The sequence below is a fragment of the Galleria mellonella genome, unplaced genomic scaffold (assembly GCF_026898425.1).
Source record: "Galleria mellonella isolate WM207_F2 unplaced genomic scaffold, CSIRO_AGI_GalMel_v1 utg38, whole genome shotgun sequence".
Taxonomy (NCBI): Eukaryota; Metazoa; Arthropoda; class Insecta; order Lepidoptera; family Pyralidae; genus Galleria; species Galleria mellonella.
The window spans coordinates 8028282-8051909 of NW_026442090.1; the positions used below are offsets into that span (position 1 = coordinate 8028282).

Genomic DNA, 23628 nt, shown 5'->3' on the forward strand with positions numbered 1-23628 from the left:
ATTCAATAGTCGAGAAATAGTACATTTGGCTTTGTTTCTCTTTCTCTCACTTCTCTCGAATCAAGCTCGAAACAAATCCTCCCGAAGAAAATCACTTGTCAAAATGACATTGTGAACTTGAAGATTTAAATGAATTGTAAGATAAACAATAATGTTTTTTCATAATTTTAGTGAACATGTTGAAGTGGTGTCGTTTGTGACGTGCCTAATGAATGTATTGTATGACGTTCATGGTAGTGATAATGATAACCTACACGGTCTTTCTGTAGCCGAGTACAAAGCGGTGAGTCATATTTATATTTATTACATTTGTTGTCTATTGATGATCTCATAACGCAGTAGGTGCTTTGCCACTAGTAGGTATGTATGATTATCATTATTGCAAGTTGATACTTCTTGATTAGAACCTGGGTTTTGAAACTATAGATTTTTTATTGGCGAAAATGGAATGGTAACCCCCTTGCGTTATCGATGTACACTGACATTAATAAGAGTTGATACGTGAGCGGGTTTAAATGATTAGCGGGAATAATAATTATAATTTTCTTACTACATTACGTTAGCTGGAAGAGATTTCTTTCAAAGATAAGCCCACCCTTAATAACAAGTTGTTAAACTAATCGTTGTATGTTTTTTTTTTTTTTTTTATTTTATATATGTAATAACGGGGACTATAAATGTTGATAGGTAATAATTTATGTTTTTACATGTAACAATTTTTTTTAGTGAATGACCTACGATGCGTGTGTTGGCATTTTTAAGGGTACTTTTTTAGGGTCCTAGGGGTATTACTAGCAATGGGACTGTTTTTTTTAATGCATGATAGGTAATGAAATGGTAAGGCTGACGGGACCCCAGTGAGAGATCAATCGAATTCGTCGGTTAGTCCATTTTGACGAATTTTATTAGAATTAACTACGATGGTTTCCAGGGAGAGACGCGAGGAGGTCGACCTGATAGAATAATTGGTAGTAATAGGTTTATATGGCCCCATTATTAACACTGTCTTCCCCCTTCCCTTGGGGAAGGGGGGGGGGCTTCCCCGCAATGGGACTGTTAAACCTTCATTTCCCCTGAAACGATAGCGGCAAACAGTACTTATCGATTGCAATTATCTAGGTCTACCTAACTCTTCATAAATATAGGTAGATTGGTAATGATAATATTTATTTACCTAATAAGTAAACTAACATAGGTAAGTAATGTCAATTAAATTTGTAATCTATATGTATCAATGCATTCTATGTAGACGTAGGGGTCTACCAATTTTTTTATGAATGAAAGTCGAATAGTGTATCCACCTATGTTAACGGTATATATACAAGACACTAGCGAAGAATGAAACAATGAGTATGTAGTCAGGTCAGTGGCCCATCATAAAATTTATAGGTATTACCCACAGGAGTTTTCAGGAGGAACCGCGTGGAGGCTTACTTGACAGGGTAGGCTGCTAGCAATGGATCTGCTACTCGTTACTAACTCTTCCCCACTATAAGGGGAAAGGGATTGATAGTAATGGAGACTGAGAATCCTATTGCTAGCAATATACCCAACCAGGTCGACCTCCTCGCGGTTCTCCCTGGAAACTATCATGGTTAATTCCTGATGAATTCATTATGTTGGGCTAACTGGCCTATTTTCGTTCTCATCTATCACCCTTCACTGGTGCTCCGCTAGCGTATCCCGTTAGCGCAGGCGAGGTTACCATACCATTTTCACCCATAAAAAAACCACTTCCCCACCTTCCCTTATCTTATTCTACCTATTGTGTTTTATCGTACCTAAGTATTCTCTTTATATGTATTTACCCTAATCAGGAATTTCCAAAGTTTTGTTGGTCATGTCCGTAACAGTCGTTTTTTGGGTGCCTGACGCAGGCACCTCGATATTTATATGAAATCTAATCGGTCATAATCTTGTACGTTGGGGGTAAAATAATTGTTAGTAATGATATTTGACAGACTCATTACTAACAATATATTTTAACAGGTCGATCTCCACAGGATTCCCCCGCCGGTGTATACCGATAGTGCGGGTGGGGTTACCATTCCATTATCACCCATTAAAAACAGGATTCCCCCTGGAAACCATTGTGGTTAATTTTTGATGAAGTCGTCATGATGAGCCAACTGACTTGCTTTCGTTCTCACCTATAATTCCTCACAGTCATTATTAATCACCGACCGCCATTCCGTTCGAATGGTTAACAATAGACTCCGACCAGTGATATTAATTTGCTTAAAGATGCTTCATTTCGTGGCGAGAAGACACGTGCATGGATGGAATGGTGGTCGGAGATTTCTGGCTAATGTGTAAAGTTGTACAACTTCTAGTAATCCGTTTATCCCTTTAGCTATATGCTAAATTTTAAAATTCTAGTTGAACCGATTTCGGCTGCACGTTGATGTACATATGGGTCAATTAGTTAGTATCGCAACAGCACTTAATTTGTGGCCGTAGCACACTAATACATAAACGAACTCCTTTGGAAAATGACTTGTATCCTGAGGAAACAAAAAGCATCGCTACAAAACATCTTAAAAATAGAGATTAGCAGTGAACATTAGAAAAAGGGCGAATATAAAAGATCAAGAAAAGGTCGAAGTGTCACAAGTTTTTTTGTCTGAAAAAGGCCGTCTTTCAATAATAATAAAAAATGGGTCAGTCAGTCAATCAGTTACTTAACATACACTTTTATATATATAGATATAGACTTTTTTAAGGATTTTTTCTTTATGTTTAGACAGATATCGTCTAATTATAATTCTATATATATATATATATATATATATATATATAAAGCTGTATATATGTAAATATAAATATTCACTAGCAAGTAACAAGAACTCATTTTTATTCATCTCGTAGATATTCGATTGGGTTTAAATACGAGTTTCCCGCGGGCACACTCCATTTTACGACTTTAAACTACCGATAACTACACCAATACGAATCGTGCAATATGAGGACTTGCAATGTTGTGCGTAAAAAGTAAAGAAAATGTTAGGTACCCTTTAATTTTTAATGTAGGTACCCTTTTGGCATTCCGTGGTTTGCCGTCCGAGATTTGTCGTCATAATGAAGTATATATTTTTTTAAACTTAATTTTTTTTAATGGAATATCCCGTCGCTTTATCACGTTAATTATAACTTCAATAATTTTGGCTCATTAATAGTATATATAATTAAACAGGATTATCTGTTATAACATACATACAAACTTATTGTATATTTAAAAAAAATACTATGTATTTTCAAAAGGTTTATTTTAAGAATTTAAACAATGTACATAAATTTCTTTTTAAAATATGAACAAGTATTCGTCTCAATTATTTTTTATAGCAATGAACTTACGTACTGAAAACTCTAGCAACATTATAATAACCGCTGGAAAAAAAAATATTATAAAGGTAACGTTATTTGTCTACACACTTCTGTAACGTGTTGGTTACTCAGCTCGTTAAATAAGTAATCTGCTACGTGGTAGATGATTGAATTTTCAAACCAGATTCATATCCTTCTAATTGTTCTAACTTGTTAGCAAATTTGATGTTTCAAATAATTCCAAAAACAATACATATAAGTTGGTGAATTTTTTACCACGTTTTTCACAAACACATAGTGTGGTTTGCACTTGGCCGTTTTTTATTTAATGGCATACCTACCTACTTCGAATAAATTCGATTCTTGTGAATAACATGATTGGAATTTTAAATCATGCAAAATTCCGTTAATTTCCAAGAAATAATTTTGTGAATGAGCAGAAGACAACCAATTTTTATCAATTTGCACTTCAGTTCAGGTACATATATGTGTTTTTACTTGAATTCGCGTCTTTCAACCAAGCATTTACTATATCTAATTTATTTTTACGAGTAAACACGATGCAATTTCGGGCAAATAGTATTGACATCTCGGCGTAGATTGTATTGCGTCGTAGTTCTGCTTACTTCAAAATGCCATCGTATTTTGTCATGAAAATAAATATTTATTATTTCGTTTAAGAGGTTCTAATTAATTTTATAGATGAACTCCATAATTAATATACATCTGAAATCATCACATCAGCCGTTAACTGTCCATTGCTGAAAATAGGCCTCCCCCATAAAGGGGGGTTTGCCAATAGTTTCCACGTTTGGCAGACGGTTTGGCTAGGCTTCGGTAATGTAAGAGGGATACATCAGCAATATTACGAACTAAATCCGTGATAGCAAATTACTAATATATGTATAAAATACGTGGTTGTAAGTTTTGTAAGTTGTAACATTTTTTTTGTTTCAGATTCCGTTGCCGAATTGACTGTTATAAAATACAATATATAGTTCTCGTATTATCGGTGCATGATTTGAAGCTGTTTGGTACAAAGGATACTTTGTAACCGCAGACGCGGTGGTGTCGCCTAACAACCACAAGTGATCAGGTGTCGAACACTGCGGCTGGAGTTCGTCTGTACGTACATGGTGATGTCATTGTGGTAGTGGCGTAGTGGTGGTGGTGAGGTCACGGGGTGAGGTGGCGACTCGCGAGTGATGCTCGTCGCGGTGATGCAGAGGCATGGTGGACGCGGCTGCGGAGCGCCGGGCCGATGCCGACGCGGTCTGCGATGCTACCTCCAGCCTCATGAAGTAAGTACTGCTAATAAACGACTATATATATAAATATTGTAGTAATTAATTATTTCAAAATACAATATTGACTTTTAAAACCTTACAAGTCGTATACCTTATATACTTTTACATGTCTTAGATAAAAAAAAGTATAGACGTGACTCACGGAGCACATAGAGGTGCATTTGTACTGATTGTAACAGAGAAGAACGCAAAACCATCAAATAAATACGAATATATACTCGTCCACGTATACTCTCGCACAAAAACCATATTCACGAGTAAAATATATTTTCTAAGGAGAATTAAGTTTCGAAATTATCTTAAATAATATTAATAAACGTAACAAATAGAAATTTACTAATTTATACTATCCGTGTTATATTTTACTTCTTTAATGCACGAATTACATTGTCCAATCTGTAGTACCCTAACATCATTAGCGTCCAGTGTATTAAATAATAAGTGTATTCTAAATTATGGAAATAATAATAAGTGTATTGTCAACAATTATTACGAAACTAGTTCATAACTTTCATTGTTGAATTAAGTTAAAAAAAAAATTAAATGACTAAAAATCCTACTGGTATATTTAAAAAAAAAAGATTGACGGAATATTATCTAATTTATTTACCGTAATAATACTAAAGAAAATAAAGTTTCTATCTTATATTTAACCGGCTGTTAAAGAAAATATGGTAATATTAGGATAATGTAAAAAATATTTCTTATAATTGTAACAAAAAAATGAAAATGCCCCCTTTCAAATTGTTCCGAACAAAAGATAACGGAACTAAATGTTTTTGTTGTGAACATTAGTTGTTACAAATGTGACTGTCTGTAGGTAAGTAGGTTTATAAATTATGTAGATGTTTAATAATTTTTTTAATGGATGAAATGCTATGGCAGCCTCGCCTGCGCTAACGGTATACGATCGTGGGGCACCAGTGAATGATGATAGGTGAGAATGAAAAGACAGGTCTTTTTTTAATGGATGACAATAGAGTGGTAGCCCTGCCTGCGCTAACAGTATATGCTAGCGGGGTACTAGTGAGCGATGATAGATGAGATGAAGAGGCAGGTCAGTTAGCCCATCGTGAGTACACCAGGAATTTAGCACGATGGTTTCTAGGGGGGACCCCGTGAAGGTCGACCTGATAGGGTATATTGCTAGCAATGGGACTAGTAGCCCGCCTTACTAACAATCCCTTCCCCTTCGAAAAGGCAGGTCAGTTAGCCCATCGTGATGAATTCACTTAGAATTGAACTCGATGGTTTCCAGGGGGAACCGCGAGGAGTTCAACCTGACAAGGCGTATTGCTAGCAATGAGGCTATTAGTCCCCATTACTAACAATCCCTTCTTCCTCGTTTAATAATTATTTCCCATCTATGTATAACTCATATCAAGACATTGTAATAATGAAAAATCTCATTGTAATACGATAATTTTATCGCATCTCCAAATTGACTCCATTTATTGAGGATGACGCTGTATAATGTGTTCAGTAGTATTTATTATTTGTTATTTACACATCTATCATTGCGTATATTTTAATGTATACGTAAGATATCAGATCAGATATTATATTGTCACAACGAGACCTACGCAAACAAATACGACGTCGGCGCGCGGGCCCTAAATGAATCGCGTCAAATAAAACTTGAACGGTTTGTATCCATACCTACCAAACCGAATTCAATTCTTAGTTCTAAACAAAGAAGTTTAATTGACATTCATTGGTCTTAAGATCATAATATGTCGACTTAACTTGACCCCTTGACTTTTCCTCGTTGACCGGTGATCGTAATCATAATATTGGGTCAATTGGCAGTTATGTCGAATACTATCAATGTTGTTTGATATTATTACTTTCCTAGTTTGTGGTTCGGAATATGTTGATAAGTGAAACTGGATGTCGATAGTCGACCACTTTATCATTATAATTCTCACACCACAAAGTCACACGAAATGCTTGGTATTTTAACTAGGTTTTAGTATGTATTTATAAGAAACCAGCCTACCAATTCCAATATTTTGTATTTTATTCCGAAATTACAGATTATTTATTTATTTCAGAGTCAAATGAAGTAAAACTTGAAGTTAATGTCGTAACAGAAATATTGCGTACTAGCTATCCGCTTCGGCTTCGCACGGGTAGATAGATAGAATAAGAAATCAGTATTTTAAATTTTTACCAAGTTTAACTAATAGAAGATAACACCAATATTAAGCGTAAGGCTATTTTAATTCAATAACACTGTGACGTTTTTCTTACTTTTAGTATATTTATACCCGTCGTAACTTCTAAATAATAAATCCAGTAATTAAAAAAAAAAGGAATTTACATAGCCATAATCATTGATTCCAAATCCAAATCCTTGATTGTAAAATTATTTAGTTTGATAAGGATTAATATATAAGAATGTCATTATCTTTCGATTCTACCCATACGTTGATTGTCTTATTTGTACAAAAAACTGTTATTGCGACTTTATTGTTGTTAATAATAGTTAGATATATTGCCTCGCAAACTTTTTGTGGGCATTTCAGATGTAATGTAATGTGATTCCGGGCAAAATCGGGTACTATTTATATAAATACGTAGTACATTATGTATCATCAATAGTTTTCGCAGCACACGCTTAATAATGACGTTTAAAGGCAAATTTTTGATATCTTGGGTTACATTATTGTAATTTCCGTAGGGATCTCTATTTTTTTTAACAATAAATATATTAGTCGCTGATAATATAGCTTTCTGTAGATAAAATAGTTTTTAAAAGTAGTTTTTAAATTTATCTGTTACAAACAATAAAATCTCTCTTCTTTATAATATTAATATAGATGTTGATAATGTTGTTGAATCTGAAACTTCATGGTAAAATTATTGACGTATGAAACAACATTCCGTCTTTTATGATACACTTTTGTATGTATCATAAAAGACGATGATGTCAATGTTCATAACTTTGCAATCGCTTTTATTGCAAACTGGTAGACAAGTTAATTTAGAACATTTTGTTAATCTAGTATAGAAGAACTTGCCCTCTAGACAAGTAGTAAACGAATCTATGGACAGAATTGTTTTAGTCAGCACTCGCATAAGAAAGAACAAAACAAGACATCGAACGTCGCCATCTCATGGATTTGCTAGCGATAGATGTTATGTTGTTATTTGTATGGTGGGCAAGTACCTTATTTACGCAAAGTAATGAAAATAACCCTTAACCACCAAGGAAGCCAAATTTAAAAATGATGAAAAGTGGTTACCATTATTATCGAATGGTGTTCATTGATTTGTTCTTCATTGGTATGTTTCTTATTTTTTTGTTCATAATTTCTATGTAATGATGACACTGGTCCGTCGTTTGAGTCGGAAGGCAATTATAGGAACTCAAACGCACTTTTAATGTCATGTATTTATGCATTCATTCAGATTACTGGTAATGGAAATATCACTGCAACTTATGGAACTTAATGACCACATAATGATCTTCAATGAGATCGTTGATCATTAATGGTGCTGCAACTACACAAAAAAGAGTACATAAGTATTTTAGTAGTTTAGATCTGTGTCTAGATAAAACAGAATTGGCAAGACACAGCTCCCAATAACCATGAGTTATATCTTTCTTGTAAGTAAGAATTTGTAAATAGCTAGAGTATTAATTTAGCTATTAAGGTTTGTCGATGGATCATTGAACCGTACCTTGTGGAAGTCTATGATAGAGGTCTACTTCTATCATAGACTCTTCACCGATGGATAATGATTAGCTGAAAAAATCGTACGTGTATACTCTTGTATATAAAGGCAGCTCTGACTTATAGAAGGACAGATCGATAAGAAATGTCACAATAACAATTAAAATTGTCTTTTGAAATAGTAGAATATTTTAGGGTCTATCGCTATAAAACCTCGCTGTAAAATAAACTTAAAAAGATATATTTTAGAGAATCATAGCAACAAAATTATCTATTAATATGCAAAGGCCAAAAAGATAATTATGAATATTCGCAATATTGACTAATTTCGATTACATAAACGTGTTTAAATTATATATAATGAATGTATGAATAGTGAAACAAATTCTTTTATGATACCCAGTAATTAGTATCAGTCACGTGTTTTATACCAAAGGTTCGAGTTGTTATTAACTTAGGCATTGTTCTAATAATCAAAAATTTTCTATGTTGGTGCAATACTTGCAGTAGTGTATACAAGTTATGCCACACAAATTGTTTGATTAGGTGTAAACTGAGCTGGGCACGCAATACCCAGTGAGTTAATAAGAACACCGATACGTCTCGTCACGGCTGACTGTTATCAGAGACCGTGAATGACGATGTGTGCACTGTGCTACACCTACTGATGTTGTGTACATGTGTGCGCCCATAGTAGCGCTTCCAGGAAACGCGAGTAGATTTCTCAGAACCGATTGACTGTCGCGCGCGTTTTCAGCAATGAATGACCGACCAATATAAGTACTACAATACGCTGAATATTCTACCTAAGAAAGTTTTGCAATAACCACAAGAGAACGTGTTCAAAACGGCGCTCTGAAAACAAGGTTCCAATTATTCACGTCACGATTGTGCCTAAATCTCGCTTTCGACATTACAAACGTTTACAAAATTTTCAAATGAAGATAAGTCACTAGGACACGTTTCATTCTATTTAATATTTATCTTATCTATGGTAAATTATATAGATGTTATAATTATTTACAAAATAGGTTGTTGTGGTCATAACATCGCTGAAATAAAAGCTTTTGGAAGCTATGCGTAAAGGTCAAATTATATGCATTTGAGATATGTTACTGGGCTAAAATATTTAAAATGTGGAGAGACCGTTACACCAGTGTATTTACTCGTGTGTTTGATGAATTCAACATCAAAACTCGTATCTCTACTGGGAGGCATAAATTCTGGAAAAATGTATAATGATTAATTGCAATGGGAGAAGAAGAAAATGCAAGGGCAATGGACAAGTAATAGATACACTATCTGAAACAACTGGGGTAAAATCGCGATCCAGCCTGGAGTAATCAACTGGAAAGAAGATTCGCTTTTGATATGAGTATGTTTAAATAAAAGAGGTATTTCAATGGCAGTTCACTGTTTATATTCTATTCTCTAATAAGTTTATCCACAAAAAAATCGTAGTAAATAGATAACAATGTAACGTCTATTGTTTGTTTAAAGTTTAAAATTACCTTTTTTTTTAATGTTTATTTCTGCTTCTCATATTTAATAAATTTGGTTATTTATATTAAATTAATAATGTTCAATAACAGTTACCGATATAAGTACTGTCATGTTAGTACTTATATTTATTTATAGTAGTCTATAAATGGGCAGTTCATTAATAATGTATTTGTACATCATCATTATTATTTCCTTGCTTTTGTTGGATTATTTGGGGTTAGCGTAGTTAGTTTTCCACTGATATTTATCAATTGTTACACGCGGGCACACTTATTTTTTTATAGTATACTTGTTCTTTATAAGCACATAGTTACGAAAAGTCAAATAAGATTAATCAAATATCAAAATGAAATAGTTATTTTATATTATAAAAACGATAACTCTTTTTTGATTTAAAGTCTGATGATCACTTTGAAACATAGAAATTTATTTCCAAAGAGAAACGAAACAATCTAACAGCTATTAGTAGGTTTATAACACGTTTGACGTTTTTATGACTAAAGGAAATTATATGCTTTTTATTTTTTTTTTATTTTATAGGTCGTATGGTCTGTAATTTAAAGAAATTGTTGTAAGAGATAATTGCAACGAAATTTATCGAAGTGTCCTAAGGTATAAGGTCGTCAGAACTGTAAATGATGTCAGGCCATGACTTTCCGTCGTGTAGTAATGTTAATTTGTTTAACGTTTGACTTCACTTTGTTTCATCTTCCGCCAGCTGACTAAACTGCGTCGCCGAGGTTCTGAGCTTCGTCACCTTTAACTGGAATTTGGTTTTGACAAAGTACCTCTCTAATATTCTTGTAACTGTTGGTATTTCAAAGAGGAAGTTATAGCTTGCCGCGTCTATAATAATTATTGTCGATGATTATTATGACATTGTTATTAAGCATCTTAAAAAAAAGATGTTTTAGATTTGTCAATTTTTTTTATCTATGTTAAACTATATCTTCATTTTAGATTCAGTTTTGATAATTCTTTTTGCAATTTATAGGGTTTACTCTCATGTCAGTCTTTATCATCATAATTCTGTCACCATAACTTGCGGGGTAAGTATTAACGCTAAATCGAAATCTCATAAAATAGGGGGCTTTTATAATTTATCATAGCTCGACACGATATCGCACGATTATTATAATATGGAAACGCTTTTATTTTATGCGACGATATCGTGGGTGTACACGGCACAACGATATCGTGAACATTCAAAAAAATAAAATAAAAAATCATCTACAGACATGCTTTTTAATTTTTATAACAGCAAAAATCTGCAGTTATACAAATTTTTGTTAGACAATTTTGCCACCTTATTGTATTGTTACAGTAAATTACAAAAGCGCCTGTAGATGTCAAATGGATATTACCTTATTGATTTACAACTCGATTGCGTCAAAAACCAACCCGCTCTTTAGATACATATTATAATTAGCAAAATAGAGTAAAAATTGGGGTAGATTATGATTGTGACTACTTATGTACCACAAATTACAACACAACTTTAAAAATCGTAAATTTGTTTAGCTAATACTAATAAATTGGGTTCCTGCCATTTAGAAATATTTGCAGAAGTTTACGCTAAGTTGTGTTCCAGCTTTTAAGTTAGTATGGGAAGCACACAATTTTTTGTGCCTTTTCAGTTCTTATTTTACAAAATTTATGTCCTAATACTCGTATATTCTATAGCATGGATAGATTGTTAGTTTTACATACAAATTCGATTTCACGTCATATACTACATCACTTCAAGTATCTGATAGACCGATAATGTTAACAGATAATAAGATCCAATGTCCTTGCATGGCTAAGCAGGTGGACAGTCGCATACTGATTTTACACAAAAAAAAAAAAACATTTTTGAAAATGTAAGTAGTCTCGACATTCGGTTGTGAAGGCGGTCTACTGTGGTCGATGCCGGCCGCTCGCTAAATCTGTCGGTGACGATGCGAGGGGCCGCGGCCGGTGGCGGGGCGGGGACTATTTTCGTCTGGCGGCCACGTTTGGAAAAGGCATGGTGACGTCACGATCCTCCACAGCGATGATGCCATCGGCCGTCCGCGACACGCACCGGCCGACTTGCCAAAATATCGCAACACGCTCATTGCGATCAACTTTATTTTAGTCATTATTTACGATGTTGTGATGGCTAACGGATGCATTGACATCGATTATGAGTGATCCTTCATTGTAACGTCTGAGCGTTATAAATATAGGACTAAATTTATACTCTTTTATTGTTAGGAAACCAAACGAGCGGACAGTGCATTTATAATTGGTTCTGCTCATCCATAAACACTTGCAGCACGGGGTGGTGTTAATGCATTGCTGACGTTAAGGGACATATTTGAAGAACCACATAGGTACATAATACCTAATCTACTCTCTAATTAAATTATGTTATGTACGAACAAATCGAAAAAATGTTTTCAATTTGTTTGTTTTGTACTTATGTTTGGTGCATATATTTGATATTTTAAACAATAAACTTGTAGAACGTTAAAAAATTTTACCTTCAGACCTTCTGTGTTAAGGTCTATTCTGACGCACATATTTTTGTGTATTAATTTATTTAAATTACAAAAAAAAATTAGTAATTCACATAAGGTGACATATTATTTTATTTGGAGATTAATTATTATCGTATTATTATTATTTTTAATTTTTTTGTTCATTGTATCTCCGCTTAATTTTTCTCGAATTATTTAACGTCGATGTACAATGTTTTCCTTTTCCATAGATTTCAATCATGCCATGCTCAGAGTCAATAATTGACTGGAATGCAAATCAATCTTCGTTCATAATCAACATCTTTTACAACCTAACTTCCATTCCCGGCATGGCATACCCGTTATTTATTATGAGTATTGGGCAGTTTTTTCTAAGATAAAATCTCACTTCGCAACTTCTTTGGTACTCGTGCGGCTTTCGGGCAATTTTTATATAACATAACAAACTCTGTATTGCACATAAAATATATGTTATACATAGGATGTTATTGATTTTCCTGTCAAATACAAGGGAATTGGGAATCTTTTGTTCCCATATTATTTTATCTCGATTTTAGCGGAGTTTATTGCGGAGCAAAATCATAGATTTTTGATGTTGACAAGTTTTAATTTTTATTTGCACTTAAATATTTTTCGCATAGCTGGCGTAGTGCAAAAATTACATTCCCTCATTTATCGACTAAGCATATGTTAAAACCAGATTTATAAATTGGTTCTCATCATCTTTTTTTATATACTTTTATCTTACTTTTATATTATGTAACATGGGTTGTATTTCCTGATAGCACGTCACTATCCTTACGAATCGTCCCATCGTGTTTATGTTGTTATAATGTACTCAAGTAATACAATTTACATATTATATTTATTACAAACACCAGTAGGTAATTGGTCTTTTTATTTCTTATCATGATAAACTAGCTTAATTTATTATGCTAATCAGTATTCTTCGAACGATAAAAATATATTTTAATAGTATTTTATAATTTAGGTATTATAATTACAAAAGGTATTGAAAAAAATGGCTAATACGTAATACCTACGAAAGTTAGGTCCACTCGCATAGAGAAAATGTATACAATAAAAAATATTTTAATTAAAAGTTTATAGGAGACTATGATTTGAATATGGTAGATATGAGATAAAATTATCTTGTGTATACATGTGTTTATTGTGTTTCTTATATAAAATAGAAACCTAATAATATTATTGAATACTTTATTTTGCTGCATAACTGTAGTTATAAACTAGCTCATACCCTAAAACCTAAATGGTCGCGTACAACGCGATTTCAGAGGTATTTTCTCCCACGAACACTCAGGTTACGGAATGCCGAGGTTTTCCTAAGAGACTACAGCATGCGGTTTTTCAAAAGGGGAGTAAAGAGGTGTTTCTTCATGGTCGGCAACGCACGCATAATACCTCTGGTATTGCAGGCGTTCATAGGCTATGGTAACCGATTACCATTAGGTGGGCCGTACGCTTGTTTACCACCTCAGTGGTATAAAAAAAGAACATAATTGGTTTGTGAATATTTTCTAATATTTCTCAAAAGTTCCTATAGCATGTTTCCTGGTCTTTGGCCACATACATCTTGTAAGTAATGTGTATACTATATATGCTGATATGTGATAGGATAAGATATATTATAACCGTGTAACAAATTTCGTTGAACTTGTTCAACCGTTTAAGAGTGATTAAGTAACAAATGTCTAAACATCTTTACAATCTTTTAAATTTATTATATTAATAGGATTCCTGTTTATTTCAACTTTCACATAAACAGACGTTTCAAATTCAATTATTACTCAAGGCATTATCTGTGCAATTACTTTATTTAGGTAATTTCTTTTTGTTGTAAAAATAATAGACATATTTTTAGCACTTCACGGGCAGTTATGACTTATGCCACTCTTGTAAATGACAGAGTGGATCGACGGGAGTCTTTCTTTAAATTCTTCAAATCACGTCTATTTTTAATTTCTTTGTGTGTATATCTTTTGTGGCACTGGCATCATTGCTCTCGAACAAATGGACCGATTTCAATGTTATTTTTTTATTTATTTTATAGCTAGTTTTATGAGATTTTTATTAGTTGGCGACAATATAAAAAATAGTATGGCTCCTGGTATCTAAATAAAGAATATTATTATATCCCACCCTTCAAATCAAAACATAAACGAAAGCTTCTACCGCTAAATAATTGTTTCAAGCGTAACTGTGTAACATAACACGAGTTGGACTGACTTGAATGACGTTTGTACAAAGTCTTTTTGATAAGATTGATATAAGGATTTCGATCATACATTCTTTATTTTAAAGCGATTTCCTAAAGAAGAAGGATAAAACATACACTAGTTTTTATGTTAGGTTCATCATCATTATCATCTTAGCCATTTATCCGTCAACTGTAGAACATAAGTCTCCCTCATAGACTGTCTTAAAAAACGGTCCTGAGTCACTTGCATCCACTGATTGCAATGCATTTGAGGTTGTCACACCATCAAGTGGAGGGGTGTCCTGTCCTACATTGCGTTTGCCCGTACGGAGTCCCCACTCAAGAACCTTTCTTCCCCATCGGTTGTCGGTTTTTCGATTATGTTGAGTTAATCCTCCTTAATTAAAATATATTATTGAAATCCTTTCAGCCATTTCATAGGGACAATCATTTAAGATTATTTTTAAGAGTGGGCCTAGTCCCTTAAAAAAGGCGTATATGTACTCACAAACATGTCTTTGTAAAGCTTCGCTCGGGATCCTTGGATGGGCATCCCCCCTCCTCCTTAAATATGCCTATGGATGTGATATTAATTGTACTTGTAAAATAGTTAAAGCTTTAGGTTTCATTGTTTTGCTAGAGGTAATTAAATGAACTAAATGGTCGAAAGAGGGGTAATAACATTCTTTTTAAAACATCACCAAAGCCTAACTGCGGTTGCCAACTCGCCAGCTAAGTGTGGTAACTACTGGCAAAACTTTCCAATAAAGGGAGGCCTTTACAACACAATGTTGGACAATTAACGTTCCATTTTAGTGGTTATGTTAATACGTTGTTATGGGTGGACTTTGTATATAAGGTAAATAAGTAGGTAAATAGGTACTAGTTACCAAAGCTAGTTGAAACTTTGTTTGATTATTATTCAATGACGAATTAAGCTGTGACTCAATTATACGTATAATTAAATCGATATTGAATAATAACATTTATTCATAGGACTTTTGCTGCGTATAATATTCATGTACACGATACAGAGTCCAAATGTTTTTTTTAGAATTGATATCATCTGTTTATTAGGGCAGTTTTCTACCGATACTATTTTTTAGTCTATTATGTATCTATAGTATAGGTGTTCTAAATATTATCTTCAAATATTATTACTGGAATTAATATTGTTATTTTTGATATCTGAGGGTCTACCATGAAATGTTTTACGAAATTTTGGAGCCAAACGAAATACAAATTTGATGTTAAAATTATATAATACATGCCATTTGGAAATAATAAAAATGTTAAAATATTTTTCCTTTGGACTTTTATGATAGGATGTATGACGAATGAAATGTTAAACTCCATTTATTGATCCGATTTTGGTATAAACAAAAACACGAACTTGACTCCGAAATTTCGGAATTTCATTTCATGGTAGACCCGCTGGTTTTCAATATTATGATTACTATTATTATTATTAGTTTAAATCATTATATAAGTACTTGTTTTCTTAATATCATCTTTGATTTTATTAAAGTGAAAAATAAAATCAAAGTAAGAGAATTACAATTTTTTTAATGTATGAGTATATTTTATTTGTATTATACAACACAGAGAATAAAACAATACCAGTTATAAATGAACCGATACTATTGTATTGTAAGTACGTAAGGCTGAAAGCAATCTTTTCAAGACTACCTTAGGGTATGGGACTAATTGTTGTACCTACAAGTAGATATGATATTAATGTATAATTAAGGAAGTTCGAATTATAATATTTCATTGGTAAATTCTATGAGTACAAAGCGTCCCTAATTTTAATTTTTTTTTCTTTTTTATATAATGTACATTATATAAAACATTATTTAAAATTTATGTACGAATACCACTAATATTTTACGTCATACTAAAACACTGATATGTACCATATAATTTCATACTTTTGACACGAATAATGCTGTATGATACTTTTAGTTATTTGTAACTCGTGGCTTTTCTTGCGTGAATTAAGATGAAAATATGTATTTTAACGTTGGATATGAAGTGCATGACGCACGTAAGGACCTCACTGAATATATCGGGACCCTCGTGGTGTTCTGGAACGGCAATGTATGAGTATATTCACGTATATTCACGAGTATATATACGCCGTTCCAGAAGACTGTTGTGTTTTATCTCCGTACCTTGTAAATTCTTTGCCCTATCTTATTCTTCAAATCGAATTAAAGCTCAAGCACAGCTGTTTCATGACAGAAACATGAGAGGAATATAAGTGTCAAATCAAACGACTTTTGTACAATGTCTCCTTCTGGTATTATGTGTGTATTAATGACGTAAGTTGCCTTTCATCATTGACAAAAAAAGTTTTGTTAATAATAAATTATCTTAGGTATAACTTATCTAATCCAAACTGTGTAGTATCTATCTTAATAAGTTTATCATGAAGGCCTTCTGTGAAATACAAATCAATTTAAATATTGCTTAAATATTCAACATAAAACAAATGGACATTTGACGTCATGCAAGATATAATAAATATAATGTCATATATGTATTATAAAATATGAATTAGTTCCTGTGTCTGTCGACAAAATAAAATTCTATTAGCATTGTCGCTAATGGTAAACTACAAAATGTATGTCAACGGGTTTCGTTTATCGCTAATCGCTTATGTCAATTCCCATACATTATGTACTTTTTCAATATGGATAGATCATCGTAGTTTCTCTAGTGATCAAGCCTGGATATTTCAAAACCTTTCGACTGATTTACAATTCGATGATACAAATTACTAGAGCTCAAACTTTTAACGTATGGCTTGGATAATTTCGAGGTTGGATAGCCGATTTCCTGCTGGTGTATCTCGAATCTCAATTGGATTAAGTTGGTATCCAGCAGAAATATTTTTGTATCTGGCACATGTAGTGTGTTAATTGGTAGCTATATATTTTCTTGAGGTTAGAACTATTGCTATTTTGTCGATGAACCACATATTACCAATCGTAAAATTTACTTCATTTTGCAGTTAGTGAAACTGTCAAACATTCAGTAAAAATGTGGCGTGCTTTTGATGTTCCTGTTGGGGATATTAATATAACATTTCACAAATTTTCGCCTGAATCAGTTATAATTTTGTCACAGTTAACCTTCCATTACAATGCCCTACATACTCCACGTCGTAAATCTTTTATTGCCATTGGCTATCAACTTAAATCCTGGCTTGTCACACATCACACACAAATTTTTGCAAGAAGTATATAAGCCGGACTTAAAGGCTGCGGAATAGTATCTTCTGTGACCTGTTTCTTTCTTCTCATTACCGTGGGGTGTTGAATCGAAACCCAAAATTTACCTGATAAAACGATACAGTATACTTAATTTTTTTTTGATGGGTGAAAATGGTATGGTAACTTCGCCTGCGCTAACGGGATACGCTGGCGGAGCACCAGTGAAGGGTGATAGATGAGAATGAAAACAGGCCAGTTAACCCATCATGATAAATTCATCAGGAATTAACCATGATAGTTTCCAGGGAAAACCTCGAGGAGGTCGACCTGGTTGGGTATATTGCTAGCAATAGGATTCTCAGTCTCCATTACTAACAATCCCTTTCCTCCCTAGTATACTTAATTATTGAGGGAATATTTGTCATTAGGCAGAATTCACATTCATGAATTCTGTTCCTGCGTGAACTGTTTGTTTATGTCAAACTGTTATAAAAAAAGGTTTTGTTTCAGCTGTTTGGCAACGGAACATAATAAGTACCACAAACTAAGTCCAAGCTAAAAACTTTGCTATCGTAATTTCTATATCTGCATTTTATAATTTAACTATTAGTTAATTATTGATTTATATCATATACCATACCATAGAACGTTCTGCTGCCTTGTTATTTATCCGTTGAAGCACCTTCACCTGTCATGTCATACATGTCATAATAATGTTCTACGTTATAAAGGCTACAACATAATATTTCATTGGTAAATTCCATAAGTACACAGCGTACTTCTAAATTTTTTTTCTTTAAACTTAACATCTATAAGAACACTTTAGACGGATGGATGTGCGTGGCTCTTATCAGCAACGAGGCAACAATGCATGCTCTTACCAAGTTCGTCTAATGAATACGTCGTTTTACATATAGCGTCTGCAAATGTGACTTATAAATATTACTATTAATATTCTGCGTTCCATAGTATATTCAGTATTACGTTTTGCTCATCGTAATCCGTAATTGTACAAATAGGCATCTACTTCAGTACCGTTTCGTTTCGGAGAGAACCACAAAATACTTATCGTAGTGGTGACGTTAGTGCGTGTCGCCGTGTACGTTTCATGGTAGCAGGCATAGGGTCGGCTGCTCGCTATCGTTCGCCTCGCCGGTCACCAGTGCTGCGCGATCAGCTCACCCGCATGCTACATGCGCGGTTATAAAATTAAATTATTTTTTAGTTTCGCTAATTGAACAAACATGCCAGTTTATTTACAGTGACGTTGTGTGAAACTAATTTATGTACGTACTATGTCGGTGGAAAACTGCCATTGATTTGTACACAGGTGAATAAAACGTTAGATATACAATACACACGTTCCTATATAATGCATAATCTAAACCGTTTAGTTGTTCGTTGACGGGTTGACGGAAAAGCTAGTCTTGTACTACTTACTAACCGTTAGGCGCCTTTATTGGATTTATTTTATCTTTTTATGGTATAAACTGATAGGTCTCTTTAACGTAGTGATGTGAAGATTACGTTTGAATATTTTCATGGATATCACGATATGCTTGAATTACAGCAACGATTTCAGTTGGCAATTTACCAAAGATTAAAATTTTAATTCGTATTGGTTATTTGTTATATGTTAATGTTTTTAACTATGTAATCGTAGTCACTAAAATATGATACCGAGTAAGTTGATAATAGACTTTTAATTAGGTAGTATAAACCATTCTATTTTTATTTTAGAATATCTAGATTGTGATTACCTATTGATATTATTGTTTACAGCGACTGATTTTAAATTTAAATAACGGAGCTTAAACATAGCGTTAATTTTAGATAAGAAAAAGTTTAATTTATTTCATCAACTTTTTATACTTTAAAATTATAACATACCTATTGTACCTTTAGTCTGTGTTTATGAATATTTTTGCAATGTAATAAATAAATTGTTGAAAACAATGAAATGATATTGAAATGAAATGAAATGCTTGAAATATGCTATGAATGTGGTACATAATGGGATGAAATCAATGACAATAAGTAACTTGCACATTCAGCCAGTTTGACATGCAAAATTTTTATACATAATTCATAATATATTTGTATAGTATTGTCGTAAATATTCATTTTATAATGTCAATTTCATGCAACTTGTCAAAAATAAAATCTTTGTAAAAGTGGCGATATAAATCTTCATTTTGACATGAAACAATTTTTTTTTTAATCAAACCCATACAATGTAAAATTTCTACTAGCGACACTGCTAACAGAAATATATTTACATTGTCTTAGTGATTTTCTATAGTTAAGTAGAAAGCTATATCTTATTTTTGTTTAAATTTGTATTTTTAGTTCCTGGTTGTAAATATCTATATTTTTATTTGTATTTCACATGGATATATTTTTGTATAGTAGGTAATTAGTTGTTTTTATATGTAAATCATAATGTAAAATGAGCTGAAAATATCTGTATATATATATATATATATATATATATATATATATATATATATATATATATATATATAATATCAAGAATCAATGTCAAAAATTAAAGGCCTAAATCTTTTTATTAGTGAAAGTGTTCTTAAGTAGGTTAATGAATACACTTACTTTAGTTCTTCGATCATGAGTTTACAATTTATAAATGTAAAAGTTTATTTATTTTGTCACCGATTCCATTTATTCTGATGTCAATCATCAAAAATTGAAGATAGGTATTTAGCAGACCTAAAGTCTCGAAATTGGCATTATCTTTTCATAAATATTTAAATCCTCTAGTAAATTTTTATGATATAATTAGTTTGCATAGATAAGAAAATTGTTTAAACTTATAATTCACAGCATATATTTACAGCATTATCAAAAAGAAAAGAAAAAACTACGTCGTGTATACTATTTATTTGTATCAAACCAATTTTAGCTTGCGTTTTCAGTTGCTGTATGTTATTACCTATTTGCTTAATAAAACTTATTGTGTAACCAATTACGTCGAACGTAAAGTTTCTATGCCAACGGGAACAACTCTTCTGGTTTTTGTGATTAATCATATCAATATGCAGTTTTGTGTAGTTTGCATGGCCACGACTATTCAGTAATTCAGTCAGGATGAGTAAAATAGTTCACTTCAGTATTAAATTTTCCCATATAAATCTTATTGTATTTAAAATAAATTTAATTGATAAGGTTCATACAAGTTCTGCAACTGTACTTATTTTACACTTGATAACATTTTATAGATAAACCGACCGTGATGTATGGATGAACGGACATCGAAGATTCGGTATAACAATGCCTTTTTGCTATTTTAATAAGAAATCTTAAAAACTTCACACGTAATCAATGGACGTGTACAGAAAGAAATTGTACAAATCAATATCTATAAATATCCTCGTAAATTATACTTGCAAATGATAATCAGAAAATGAATCCTATTCTATCTTATCTACATAGTAATGTATCATTATGTCGTAATTTCAGAGTTCAGTTTACATTGTTATATTCCATTCAACCAAATAATATATTAAATAGGTCTGCTCGTGACGTAATGTTGTGTTCATAATAATAGCGGTGATAGTTCAGTTCGAAATGACCTCGACTCCTATTTCAGGGGCCGCCAGTTCGATATGTGCTTGTAAAGTTCTGTTTATGACATGGTTATTCGGATATCGACATACTACACAAATCGTTTTACATGAAGTGCAAGTACGTTTAACCAGTGTGGTTTTAGCGGTTGTATATTATTTGGTAACAAAAACATTACCCTCTTTTGCGTCACGCAGTCGGATAAAAAAATATAACACGTTGGTGTTGTAAATGTCCATAAGCTACGTTAATCTTTTATCTGACGAATTTTTATTTGCAACTAATATAAGAATATAAGAAAGAATTTAAAGTTGCTGGCTTTTTTTAACCATTGTAAATAAAAGATCATACGTCACGAAATTGCGATTTTAAAAAACCGGTTAACGACTATAAATAAATATCAATAAATCATAAGTAAACTTTAAAACCTGTCGAACACTATTTCATCTAATGCCAAGCGTTCACTTGTAAATAGTTGACATTTAAATAATTCTCTACTCATAGATACAATCAGCATCAGATATAACTCTAAACGTCTCCCACAATGATGTGTAATATAAATACTTTTATTTAACAAGTACGTAACAAAAGTACATAAATGCGTAACAAAGTCACAGGAAATCCGACTGTTAAGTTAGTTTTTAACGTCAGGTTGACTACTTTTTACTGTTTTACTGTGTACAAGTGCATACTTACTATATGTAGATTAATTTTTAAACAATATCCATAAGGAATAGGTTTTCTATTTGTCTGATTTTTATGGCTATGTTACGTCGTTCTTGCTGAAGTAAAAGCTACTAAAATATTAAAAATATTTTCAATGTGTCGAAAAATCTCATCGTCTATCGGTGTGTGTTTATGAATTTAGTGGTGGTTTTTATGCTGAACAAAATGCACCTATTTTCAATGTATTAATGTCTTTAGTGGAATAATGTTAAATGTGCATACTTATATAATAATAATCAATATACTGTTTAATTCCATGTTGAAGGTAATTATCATATGTATAAGATCACGCTCGCGTGTATTCGAATTTATTAGACCAAGGAGAATGATTGAATTACATTTTATTGCACTACTATTTTATTCGAGTTGAATGACCATCAACGTATTTAATTGTTTGTAAAGTTATTAGGATTTATGTACCTTCTACAATTAGATGTTTCGCTGACTTCACAATTTTTTGTCATACGATGTGGTTCATAAGAAGTTACTACATTTTATTTATGTAATTGAAGATATATATATACTACGGACATGATAAAATGTACGTAGTGTATATATGGCATCCTTAATACATCCATGCTTCACGATAAAATTAGATGACGGTGTGATACGGTCAGCATCAAAAGTCTATCAATTAATCAATCATAGCTCATTGTGTCCCACCGTTAGACAAAGGCCTTTCTGAACTGCTTACATCTGCACGATCGCTGGTTAAGCTATACTAGTCTGTGAAACCGCTCAAGTTCGTCTCCATTGCATACAAGGTCTTCCGCAACTTCTTTTTTGTTTTTCAGAGAGTCAAGATGTGAATTTGAATTTTACTATAATTCATTGTGTAAATGCTAGTAATATTGACCTTTTCAGTTCTCCTTTGTCTTATATAAATAAAACAAATAAGATTGCCAATATAACGAACATAGATGAACAAGATCCAACGATGTTTAATGGATATGTCTATAGATGTTCAATGGATTTTGATGCCGACTGTATTTAAACTATTATCTACAAAAAGTAGGTGTGTATATGCTTCGTAAAATAGTGATAATACTAGTTATTTGACTTATTTGCTGTGAACGCGAATTGCGTCATACATATATGAAGAAATTTACGTGATAAGACTGCACCTATTTTCAATCTATGGTTATCGAGATTAGCGCCGGCATATAAACAGTGCTGCGCCGGCGCTCATTTCATATTATCTCTATATATAGATTATAAAATGGTTTCTGTTTGTTCATTAACTGTACTTGGCATGAAATGATAGATCGATTAGATTTTAGCACGACTTTGACACCAATATCATTAGGTCAAGAGATAATTAATTATGTATATTTAATTTTTTTCTACATGTTTAGATCAGTTAATATTAGGTTTTTTTCGTTCGCTGTGTAATTATTAGAATATGATTATGATATAGAATATGACCTGTAATAATTTGCAATAATTTTATATTAGAATAATAGAATTCTAACCGTTATTAGTGTTTAAGATAATAATCCGTTTAAAATTGATGAAGATATCCTAAACAAAGGGGTTGCCAAAGTGTGTGGTTGACACTGCGTTGAG

At 32.5% G+C, this 23628-nt stretch overlaps 1 protein-coding gene across 5 annotated transcripts in view; it reads left to right on the forward strand.

The window, feature by feature from the left end:
* Positions 1–33: 33 nt before the first annotated feature.
* Positions 34–23628, forward strand: part of LOC113522541 (uncharacterized) — a 77208-nt gene continuing 53613 nt past the window's right edge. Inside the window, exons 1-2 of one of the 5 annotated variants that reach the window (XM_052897938.1) lie at positions 34–283; positions 4282–4449. Coding sequence is in view for 1 of the 5 variants with exons in the window: in XM_026908265.3 (XP_026764066.1) it covers positions 4555–4625 (71 nt within the window). In the remaining 4 variants the exon portion in view is untranslated. The other 4 variants (XM_026908265.3, XM_026908261.3, XM_026908262.3 and 1 more) reach the window with 4 other exon arrangements.